The sequence below is a fragment of the Protopterus annectens genome, chromosome 1.part1 (assembly GCF_019279795.1).
Source record: "Protopterus annectens isolate FY-2018-M chromosome 1.part1, PAN1.0, whole genome shotgun sequence".
In the NCBI taxonomy this organism is placed as follows: Eukaryota; Metazoa; Chordata; order Ceratodontiformes; family Protopteridae; genus Protopterus; species Protopterus annectens.
The window spans coordinates 1,429,664,937-1,429,677,226 of NC_056726.1; the positions used below are offsets into that span (position 1 = coordinate 1,429,664,937).

Genomic DNA, 12,290 nt, shown 5'->3' on the forward strand with positions numbered 1-12,290 from the left:
GGAGGTGTAGATGTAGGTATGCAATCTGAGAATACAGGAGGGGGAAAGGATGCAAAGTTTGAGCTACATTTGTCCACTAGTAGATTGGCTATGTCTTCTGGATCTGAGTATGTGATATAATTTACTACTAGCTTGACACAGTGCTGTTCACTCTGTTTGTGAGGTTTCTAACATAGCTAAAGAAGGCTTTGTCGATAACCTTCACCTGGGTGGCTATTTTGTTTCATACGTGCTTTAGTTAATTTGATCAGGGTCCAGAGTTCCACGATAAGTTTAGCAAGAACAATTTAAACATATTGACAGTTTAATTTATTGTTGTTTGCAATGTGTTTTTTTTTTCTTTTATTACAGAGCCTGTTTATATCTGAGCTCCATTACAGAACTTTATTCTTAAATTTGGCATTGTATTTACTTCAGAGGGAAACATATGCACCTATCTATTTGTGATTATGTGCAGAAAATCTGACAGTAAATAATTCCACATAAACAATGAAATCATCAGATTAGAAGATTATTCTGAATTAAATCAAGACATCACTCAATTTTAACAAATTAGCCTTCATATTATCTCTGAATAGATCAGCCTTTGCATAATCTGTAAATATCAAAATAATATTTCTATCATTAATCAAATGGTGAATGTGACTGATCTTAGGTCTGATATGACCAGAATGGAAGTGATAATTCATGGGAAGCAAAGCTGCCCTCATTGATAAGTGACAAGTCTAGGATTTTATTGCTCCCTTTTTTGTGGTACAGATTAGCTGGTTCACAGAGTTTGTATTGATGAAGTCCAGAATTTTCTCAGTATACATGTTTGATGTTTTATAGTTCACTCAGTTATTGAAGAGGTAGTTGAAGTCTCCTGAGAGAACAGTGTTTGGTTTAATGCATAGGTACTATGTATATATACTAGTGAGGTAAGAAATATGATCTAAGGGGGACACTGAGAGGATTCTATAGTTAGCTATGATATGATAAAGTGATTTGCTAAAAGCAAGTTGAATTATCTTATCTAATGAGTCTAGAGATGTTTTTTAAGAATATGGAGACACCACTGCCTTTAGTGCCTTGATCTAGTGTGGTGGGCCTGAATGTGTGGTAAGCATTGAATGCTTGCACTAAGGGAGTGATCATATTCATTTTGAACCAGGTTACCTTAATAATGCATACACATATATATGTGTGTATGTGTGTGTGTGTGTGTGTGTGTGTGTGTGTGTGTGTGTGTGTGTGTGTGTGTGTGTGTGTATATATATATATATATATATATATATATATATATTTATATATGGATCTACCTTACAAGCTCGATACTTCACAAGATCGACATTCAGAACGACGAGACCACAAGAACAACTATCCACATATACGAAACTCCACATAACTGACAATTCAAATCAACGACATTTACGCGCCATTCCAAACTATAAAATAATGGCTGTACATACTACTGTTGTGCTATGCACCATTTATGGTAGAGCAATAAAATAATGGAATCACCAGGTACAATTGGTAGTGCATAGAGCACTATTAAATCCCAAAAAGGAAAAGATCTGCTGGTAGTAGACAATTATATCTACTACCTAGAAAGATGTAGGGAAAATAGGAGATATTGGGGATGTAGATACAAAATCACTGAAGGGTGTAGAGGAAGAATGACAACTATACTAATGCCTAATGGTGACATCCTACAGAAATCCGTACCTCATAATCACACTTCTGAGCCAGCAGAAGTGGAGAGATATCAGGTGTGCCATGAAGTCAAAACACAAGCACAGTTTAGTAGGGACACTCCATGCCTCATTTTAGAGGATGCTGTTGCTTCCACATCCCTAGACAATGTTTGTAATATCCCATGTAGAAGAGCTTTCCTTCAACAAGTTGGGCGCATTCGCCGTAAAAGAATTCCCAGTCAAGGAGGCGAGGAATTAACCATAGACAGCATAGATTTTACAAAATTCCCTTTGAAGGATGGTGCATTTCTAAGTAAGGGAATGTTTGATAGCAATACAGATACAAAGGTTACAGTGTTTAGTACACTTTAGAACCTACAGGATTTAAGCAGCGCTACCATCTGGATGATGGATGGCACTTACTTTCGAAAAGGTGTAAACATCAAACAGCTGTACTCAATCCACGCTTTTGTGACATACGGTAGTCACAGTAAGTCCATTCAGTTAGTGTATGCATTTCTATCAAAGAAATCTTTTAAACGCTACAGTTACCTGTGGCATTGTGTATTCCATCTATTAGCAGAACAGAATCTACAAGTGGCTGTGTGATTTGTTTTGTGTGACTTTGAAGTTGCGGCTTTGAAAAGTATTCGGGCAAATATCCCCAACGCAAAATGCAAGGGTTGTCTCTTCCATTTCTCGCAAAATATTTGGAGAAAGATTCAAATGTTAGGGTTGGCACATCTCTATAACACATCAAACACATTTCAAATTGCAGTTAAACTCTAGTTGGCCTTTCATTTCTAACAGAGGAAGAAGTACAATCTACATTTGATGAACTAAAACAGGGCTTTCCAGAGGAAGGGCTAGATGTTTTAAAATACTTTTCGGACTGGTATGTGTATGGCAGAGCATGGAAGTTCAACACTAGGAATACATCTACAATATGTTTCCCACCATTGCTTCCGATTACATTCTGGAATATTAGTGAACTAAATGATTCGTGTTTACCACGCATGCAAAATACCGTGGAGGCGTGGCAAAGGAGACGGAAGTGTCTTGTTGGCGAGAGGGGTACAAATCTTTACAAATTAATGTCCAGCATAACCCGCGAGCAAAACAGGATAGACGAGCTAAGTATCAGGAATTCCACTGGTTATGTTCCGTCTCCTAAAAAGAGGAAACTCATACAGAAGACATAACAGATTTCAGAATGTATTAGCTAACAGACAGGACTATACAGCTATTGAATTTATGAAAGCAGTTTCTAGACTTCTTAAACTGTAGAATCAGTTTTCATTACATGACATTATTATCAGAAGATGATTGCAAATTTAATATAGCACTGTCAGGAAAGTTGTTTAACATGTAAATGTTATTTACTTGGTTTAATGTGCAGTCAACGTTCTGTAATGTCGATTATGTGGAGTTTCGTATATGTGGATTGTTGTTGTTCTGGTCTCGTAGTTTTAAATGTCGATCTTGTGAAGTGTCAAGCTTGTAAGGTAGATCCATATATATATATATATATATATATATATATATATATATATATATAAATAGATATATATCTATATCTATTTATTTATATATATATATATATATATATATATATATATATATATATATATATATATATATATATATATATATATATATATATATATATATATATATATATATGTATATATAAATATATATATTTTTTTTTGTTTGTAGGGAGTGCAGTTTTTTGTTTAGGCTCCTAGTACTGAGCAGCAACACCCTTATATTTTCAGGATTATGGAAAATGAAAACCTGATAAAAAATAGAGTGGTGTCTATGTTATTCTATAAATCATTATGCCCTCTCATTTGCAGTTTTGATTAACAGTGGTATAACAACATTCATATAACTACATTGCTTAAAGGAAATGAAATATTTATTGATTGTTTTGCATAATGTAGTAGTTATGCAATGATTATTTAAATACCTATGCACTGAACTCCAGCATCTTCAGAATGGCCGCAGTTATGTTGTTTCCATCCGCTGAAAGAACACTGATTTAGTGAAGATTCAGATCCACGACAGTTTACATCATCCATCATTATTGATCCAGTTCCTTGTCCATAGTAAGCACCGAGAGGAGCTGAAATGGCATTTCGACATCCCAATTGTCTACAGACAACATTAGCATCATTAATGTCCCAGCCATCATCACACACTGTACCCCATTCACCATTGTAATAGACTTCAACTCTTCCAGAGCATGGATTTGGGCCATTTACCAGACGTAATTCAGCTAAAAATCAACATATAAAAGCATAAAAATCATTAACAAATGTTTGTGTCTCATCTTGTTACTGTCATTTATACAATAGTTCCATTACTTCTAATCATTATAAAATGATGTTGAGAAAATATTTTAAGATGTTTCCCAAGTTAATGATAGTGGTGGTAGTTAAATCATTATCTATAGCTACACTGTCCTTATATAATTCATTCTGCTTATTATGAGACTGACCTTCATGTTCCTGAATACCTTCTACCTATTCAATGAAGATGGATAATTTCATTCTAAAAAGTCCTGTATTCTTCATGGCCATTCTTCCAACAAACATAATCTTATGTACATACATACATAGAAATATTTCTAGCACAGTCATTAATGCCCTTCTAGTTTGCCAATATACCAGAACACTTATTCCCATAATAAGTGTCCAGGTTGTTCTTAAAAATATCTAAACTAGTGTTTGCTTTAATGTAATTTGGTAGTCTGTTCCATGCATCACCTACTCTGTCAGAGAATCAATTGGCACCCTTCTCATTCCTATAGAATCTTCTACATAGGTTGCCTGATGACTCTGTGCTACTTTTAAATAACCCCAAACATTCCAAGAGGTAGTTGTCTCTAAATGCCCTATATACCTGAATAAGATTTCCTCTTAGATATCTATAAGAGACACTATACAAGTTCAGATATTTTAGTCTTTCATAATAACTTAAATTTTCAGATCCATGGATGCCTTTGGTATATTTCTGCTGCACTCTTTCCAGTTTACTCATGCTTGTTTTCTTATAAGGTTTCCATATTGTTGTTCCATACTCAAGTTTGGGTCTAATGTAACTAGGAAACAATGACTTGCATAATTTCTGATTTCCTAGAATTTATAAATCTTTTTATACAACCTATAGTTCTATAAATATCATTAACCAATCGCTTAATATGATTAGAAAAACCCATAGCTGGATCTATCCATATACCCAGGTCCTTAAATGAGTCTCCAGTTTCCATAACTGTGTGTTGTTTTAAATATTCACCTTTCAATTTATTAGTTCTTGATATATTTATCAGCATATTATTCTCATGTGCTCAAATGTTCAATTTAGTCAACTTCTTTTGCAGACATATTTTATCTGTAAGCATTCAAAACTTCCGCATGTACGTCAGGTGCAACTGCCCAAAACACTCCAAAATCAAATACAACAAAATGACCAGCACTCCCATGAGAGATTCATTAAATTAATTTTAATGACTACATAAATTAGTCTAAGCCATACACTAAAATGAGAAACAAATCGGTTTCGGCCCTTTGGCCTTCATCAGTGTGTTGTAATAAAAAATTTTCTTTGACACAATATGTACTTATTCCACAACATTAGGTCCAACCATTATGTTCCATTTAACATTTAAAGGTGCTCATTCAAACCAGGGGAAAAATTCCTCCTAATTTAATAATCCTGGCTATTTCTTTTTTATTCAGAATATCATGCCATTCAGCCTTCATGTTTCTATTACCTAAAACTGTGTCAATGATAATAAATTTGAAATGTGCTGTTGGGTGTCTGATAGTATGTTTATACAAAGCATTAAACTGACATTTATTTCTAATGTTACTAAGATGCTCTGATATACAAAATCCGAACAGACGTGATGTTTGACCTATGTAAAAGGCCGAACATGTGCATGTAGCAAGATATATGACCTAATCGGTGCTACAATTAGCAAAAATGTTAATATTAAAGATTGCGGGGGTGTTGTTGCTAGTGAATACTTTGGTCTGAGTTACATGTTTACAAAATGAACAATGACAACAGGGGACACAACCCAACAATATGCCCCCTTCTAGTGTACCTTGAGACATATTTTTCAATTGTATCTTGTGTTTATAATGATTAAAGAACCCACCCAATGTCTTACCTCTTCTGAATGAAAAGCGGCATCTAGGACCCAACATGTTTGATAGTCTTTCCTCAGCCATTAAGATGTCCCAATGTTTTTGAATCAGGTTCATAAATGCAGGAGTGTTACGCCCAGAAGTAGTATTAAATCTAACAATACTATTTTTATTTATTTTATGTTGATATTGTAACAAGTCATATCTATTACAAGTTTGTACTTGATTACTAGTGTGAACCACTTGTGACTTGCAGTATCCTCTGTTACAGAATCTAGTAATAAGATTTTGTTGTTGTGTAGCAAAAGTATCATCAGAAGAACAAATCCTATGAATCCTTAAAATTGTGATTTAGGAATATTATATATAATGTGTCTAGGATGGCAACTCGATGCATGTAATAGGGTATTAGAACCTGGATGCTTTCGAAAAGTATCACTTACCAAAGTACCATCATGCTGTTGGCTTATTTGAACATCCAAAAATGAGATATAATCAGCGTTGTACAGTAAACTGAATCCCCCATTTATTGTCATTCAAATATTGAACAAACTCCTGAAGGTAATCAGCATCTGACCTCCACACCAACCAGCAGTCAGTAAGATATCTTCTCCAAATATCAATTTCATCAAGAAACAAATCATGTTTGTAATCATAAATGATGTGTTGTTCTAAATACCTCATAAAAAGATCTGCAGATATTGGTGCAAAAGATGCACCCATGGCTGTACCCTTAAGTTGCAAAAAACAGTTGCCTTTGAAATAGAACACATTTTTCGTAAGGACATGTTCCGTAATGCAAATAAGAAAAGTATTAAAACCAGGACTGTACAGAGGAATACGGTCAAGCCAATATTCCAATGCAGCCAAATCGGCCCAATGTGGTATATTAGTGTAAAATGATGTAACATCTAATGTACACATAATCCAACCTGATTACAGCTGCATCTCAGAAATAATGTTCAAAGACTGGGTAGTGTCCTAGATTCTAGCCCTAACACCTTTTAACAATGGCTTGAGATTAGTGGTCAAAACAGCAAAAAGGGGTTCAGTCAAGGAACCATCCCCTGACACAGTAGGCTAATATGAATCTTTATGTATCTTAGGGAGTAAATAAAGCTGTTGTGGCAATGGATCCAAAACAGTCAAATGGTGTAAAGTTTGCTTGGTAATTATACCCTCACAAAAGGCTAGAATCTCCTTTTTAAATTTTGGCATAGGATTGATGGCCATACTAGTATAAAACCTACCATCCGATAGTTGCCTCTCTGCCTCAGCCAAATACATAGACCAGTCCATAACAACCACAGCCCCCCTTTATCTGCAGAAATAATGACCACATTTTTATTATGACAAAGGTTATCCAAAGCCTGAATTTCTGATGCATTTAAATTATTCATAAGTAAATTCCCATATAAGCTAGAATTAAAATGTAGATCTTTGAGGACACATTGCTGAAAAATATCCACATATTTGTTATGAGGTGGAATCAGTGTAGATTTATGAAACCTGAAATCATGATGTGACGAAAATACTCATTCCGTATTACCAAAGTGTAGCTTAAGATTTAATACTCTACAGAAACAGACATCATCATTCACAAACACATCTTCAGGTACTACAAAATCAGGGACAAAATTCAACCCTTTATAAAGCAATTGTACTTCATCTGATAAAATCACAGAAGTGAAGTTATGTATATTACAGTCGCTGTCTAATGGGGCACCAGAAGATGTAACAATGTTTCCAAAGATGCCACTTGGTTTATGTTTTCTGCTATCCCTTCTTCTAACCCTAAAGGGTTGGGTAACTGATCTTGTCCTTTACCAGAAGAAACAGTTACATCACATCTTTTGTGGGCTGGTGACTCCTGTTTCTTTTCATTTTCATAGGTTCATAGGTTCATACTAGGCTATCTGCCCTAGGGCATTTATAAGCCTAGCCAGAATGTGTTTGGCTTTCACCACCCATTTTAAATTTATTTTGCTATGCCCTTTTTCGAGGTTAGTATACTGTGCCTCTGTCTAACAGTGACAAAGAAGTGATAACAAGTGGGTGCTTCATCAGAGGGAGCTATTGAAAAACTGCTAACAGTATAGGAGAACGAATCCTCCCCAGAAGTATCACAATAAAGCTATTGCCAGTTTTTTTCAGAATCGATCTCTGTCTTTTCCTTTTTAAACCAGTATTATTGGTATCCTGCCTGTTAAACTTAACACTTTTCTGCTGATCAAAACGTCTACCCAATGTATAGTCTTTCAAATCTCTATTAAATTTCTTTCCCTGAGTTGTTTTTCAAAGTCAAGTAAATCCTTATTTAACTTTTGAAAAGCCGATTGATACATAGGCTGATCTTCCAAATTTTTAACTACCTCACAAACCTCAGAAACATATATAGAATGTGCCACCCTGTGTTCATAAAAATAATATAAAATCTCAACAAAACGCATGATGGCACCTTGTTGTGCTTCAGCCCATTCTGCTATTAATGTATCATCAGCCTCCCCAACCAATGGCTGTGTACGAATATGCAGACCCCTAGGTGTTATACCTTTAAGTTTATAGGCCTTAAGTAATTTTAAATGCCAAACATTAGATCTTAACTTTTTTATCTGTAACACATGTAATCAATTTACCTAATGGAAAGTCATCTGCATAGAGACCATAGAAGATCTCGGATGAAAATGTTAGATCTGAAAGATACAATCTAAACAAGTAAGGCCCTAGGACAGAGCTCTGTGAGACACCCTGACTATAACCAAGAATTTCACCTATCCAGTTGCTGTATGATACTTACCATTTCTTATTTGTAAGCCATGCAGCTGTCCATCTTTTCAAGAGTACATCAATAGCTAGTTGTTCTAATTTATGGATTGGTGTTTTTATATATGACCTTGTCAAATGCTTAAGTTAAATCTATATAAATTACATCACAGCACAATTTTTCATTCATAGCTGTTATTATATTGTTATAGAATACCATGTTACAGGTGGTAATAGATCTACTTTCAGCATATACATGCTGATATATGGTTTCACATCCCAGCCTATCTAATTCTGAAAATAACTTATTGGATATTACCTTCTCCACTATTTTTTCCACAACATGAAAGTAGACGTAAGGGTCAATATGACTCTGAGTTTGTCTTGCTCCCATTTCAATAAAATACAGGTTTATTAAGTGCATGTCTCCAGTCTAAAGGAATCTCCCCATATTTATATGACCTAGTAAATAATAGACATAATGGTACTGTAAGTTCTTGTTGATGTGTTCTCAGGTCATTATTAATAATTCCATCTCTTCCCTGTGCTTTGTTTCAATCCAGTTTTTGCAGTTCTTTTTCAATATAATCCAATTTGATTCCAGTAAATGAGGTTACCTGGATGTCATTAGGATAACTTATCAACCTCTTTGGGAAGCCAAACTGTTTTGCATAAGATTTTGTAAATATATCTGTGAAGAAACTGAAAACACGCTCATCTGTGTTAGCATACCTGGCAGGACATTTGTATATATTCTCAGATTAACATGTATTGTATGTCAACATGACTAATTGTGAGAATGTAAATACATTTTAAATGTTGAGTATTTACCTGTTTAAACAAAATGTTTAAATAATCTGTCAATGTGTTGATACATTTCTAACTGCACATGTTTGTGAGGGACTTTCTAAAGTTCAAACTGTGGAGAATCAGCTGAACAGTAGGTAATGTCATTAGAATGTTCCTGGTTGCTAGGTGATTATTTGAACAACTGATTGACAGGAAAATTAACTTTTTCAAACAGCCCACTGTTATTTGTTTAAATTAAGACAGTTGAGACTGTTAAGCTGTTCCATTACTTAAGTGCTGAGTAGTTTGTGAAGAGCAGCAGTTTGTGAAGAGTTGCAGTCAGTTACAGTGCTGTGCAGTGATACCCGAGGAAAAGAGAACTCACCAAAAACTGTAAGCCTGCCTTTGTCTTGCTGTTATGTGTTAGATTAGATCAGGTATAGTGTTTTCTAGTTATACTAGGAAAGTTTAGTTACTCAGCTAGAGGTTTTTTTAGAATGATGGACTTTTATCCTACAGTTTAATTTTACATTTCTTGTGATTGAATTCTGGTGTTTATTGAAAGTTATTGATTTACATAATTTTGCTTATTATTTAATGTTTTCCATTACTTTATATTGTGGCTGGAAATCAGTGTGTTCTTTAGAGATTAGAGCACGCTTATACCTGTTGGATACTCCCCAGGTCACCTTGAAGGCCTGGTCACTTCTGGTCATAGCTATCATTTATTTTTATATTTAATTTTCACACCCTCTTAGAAGGGCATAAAGACATTCTGATTGGTGGCACCATTACCATATTATTTTGGGAAGAGACACAGCTGGAAATCTGTGTCAGGCTTTTCTGGAAGTGTTTGGATGTGCAACATTTAAATATACTTTGAGTGTGAGTGTTTCAGAGGTATTAAACTGGGACACATTGCTCTAGAGTGTATATTTAGGAGTTACCTTATGGCTGGATAGAAGTATACAGTCCAGTCCAAGATTAGTGAGCATGTTCCTGTTATGCTGTTTGGGAAAACTGTGAAATTATACTCCTGTTTAAGTGACAGTCTCACATTGGAGGATTGAAGCTCCTTAGTTACTGACCCAGGATAGTAAGGGACATCACAATTAATTGGTGGCAGTCTGGTGGGATTTTGGCTGGACATCACATTATTGGTGCCAACGGTGTGGTATTTTTAATTGGTTTTCAGTAGCTTGTAGTAGTTGTCATTAAGGTGTGCACAGTTTTATTTATGTTTTTTTTTTTTTTTTTTTTAATTTAGATAGTTAGGAATAGCAGGCATGGATGTCAGCAGAAGATTTTAACTAGCTATTAAAGATCCATTTGGCTAAGGAGTATGAAGTCAGAGGATGCATGCATGCCAACCTGACCAAGGAAGCAAAGATTTCAGCCTTGGCTGCAGCCACAGCTCAGATCAGCCGGTTGAAGGATATCCAGTTTGGTGCTGGTGATGTGCAGCCTGCCGAGGCAGGACCATCCACATTTTCTTCAGAGGACCTGAGAATACATCTGGAGTTAGATAGACTGTGCCTGGAGGGCAAATGTCTAGAGACTGAGAAGTAACTGTGCCTGGAAGCCCAAAAACAGGAGTCTGAGGAGCAATTGCAATGTCTATCGGTTGAGGAGAAGCAGCATCAACATGAACTGGAAACCAAACATCTTGAAATTGAATCAGGAGAGAGACTGCATCTGGAAGCCCAATAACATGAACTGCATGTCAAACATTTAGAAGCTGAGGAAAATGTGAGTGTGAGGAGAATCAGTAACAGTGCAGGCATGAAGTGGAGCATCTTACCCTTCAAGAAGGTCATGGAGGTAATGTGGAAGGGAAGGGTATAACCAGACCCTGGAAGTTGTAAAGCTCAGTAAACTTTTTCCTCAGTACAGTGATGGGGATGACTTTGATATTTTTATTCATATTTTTGGGAGGGTATGTAGACAGTATGATGCTGACCATGAGCTCTGACTTTGGCTCCGGACTCCCTTACTCAATGTTAAAACTGTTCTAGCCATGTAAAAATTGTCTGATATAGATTGTTTGGATTATGTTAACATTAAGAACTGTCTTCTAGTTTTTTTTAAACTAACACATGAAGCTTATAGAAAAAAAAGTTTTGTGAACATAGATGCCAGGCACATGAAACTGTATTTGATTATATTGCTGACTTAAGTACTTACTTTTACAGATGGGTAAGTGGGTGTTAGGTCACCATTTTGAGGGACTGGTGGACCTTTTGGTAAGGGAAGAAGCCCTCAGTACTTTGTCTGATGACACATGAGTCTGGTAAGCAGACCGTGCAGACTGCAGAGGAGTTGGGGAGAAAAGGGGATATCAACTTGGCAGGCAGAGCACCACTGCATAGGAAAGGGATACCCAGTGCTGCACATGGACATAAAGAACCCATGGGGGCAGTCTAAACCACTCCAACAGAGTACACCAGTAATGGGGAAAAGTACTAATCCAAGTGCACGGTTAGGGATTAGATGTTTCAAGTGTAACCAGAGGGGACACATAGCAGTCAAATGTCCATTGAAGCAAGGTGAGAAACCAACAGTGAAGGAGCCAGCAAGTGGTGATGACAAACTGCCAGTGGTAAGTTGTTTAGAAATAACTGGGGTGCTAAATTATCACCAAAATGTATAACCAGTATCACTAGATGATAAACAGGTAACTGCTAAGAGGGACACAGCTTCTCACATAAGCATTATGAGTCCCACAATAGTTAGAGAAAAGCAGTACTTGTTTGGGCAGTCCACTCTAATCAGAACATTGGGAGGGACTCCATTCAAATACCTCCGGCTAGTGTTCATCTTGAATGGGAGGGTGGAAGAAGAAGTAAGCAAGTAGGTGTGTTTGAGGATATTCCTGCAATTGTCCTGATAGGGAATGACTTTGAGA

The 12,290-nt window shown here is 35.9% G+C and overlaps 1 protein-coding gene across 1 annotated transcript in view; it reads right to left on the reverse strand.

The window, feature by feature from the left end:
• The window catches only part of LOC122816347 (deleted in malignant brain tumors 1 protein-like), a 144,727-nt gene that overhangs the window by 104,936 nt on the left and 27,501 nt on the right, over positions 1-12,290 (reverse strand). Inside the window, exon 2 of the mRNA XM_044089081.1 lies at positions 3,649-3,957. Within this exon, the coding sequence (XP_043945016.1) occupies positions 3,649-3,957 (309 nt within the window). The remainder of the gene's footprint in view (positions 1-3,648; positions 3,958-12,290) is intronic.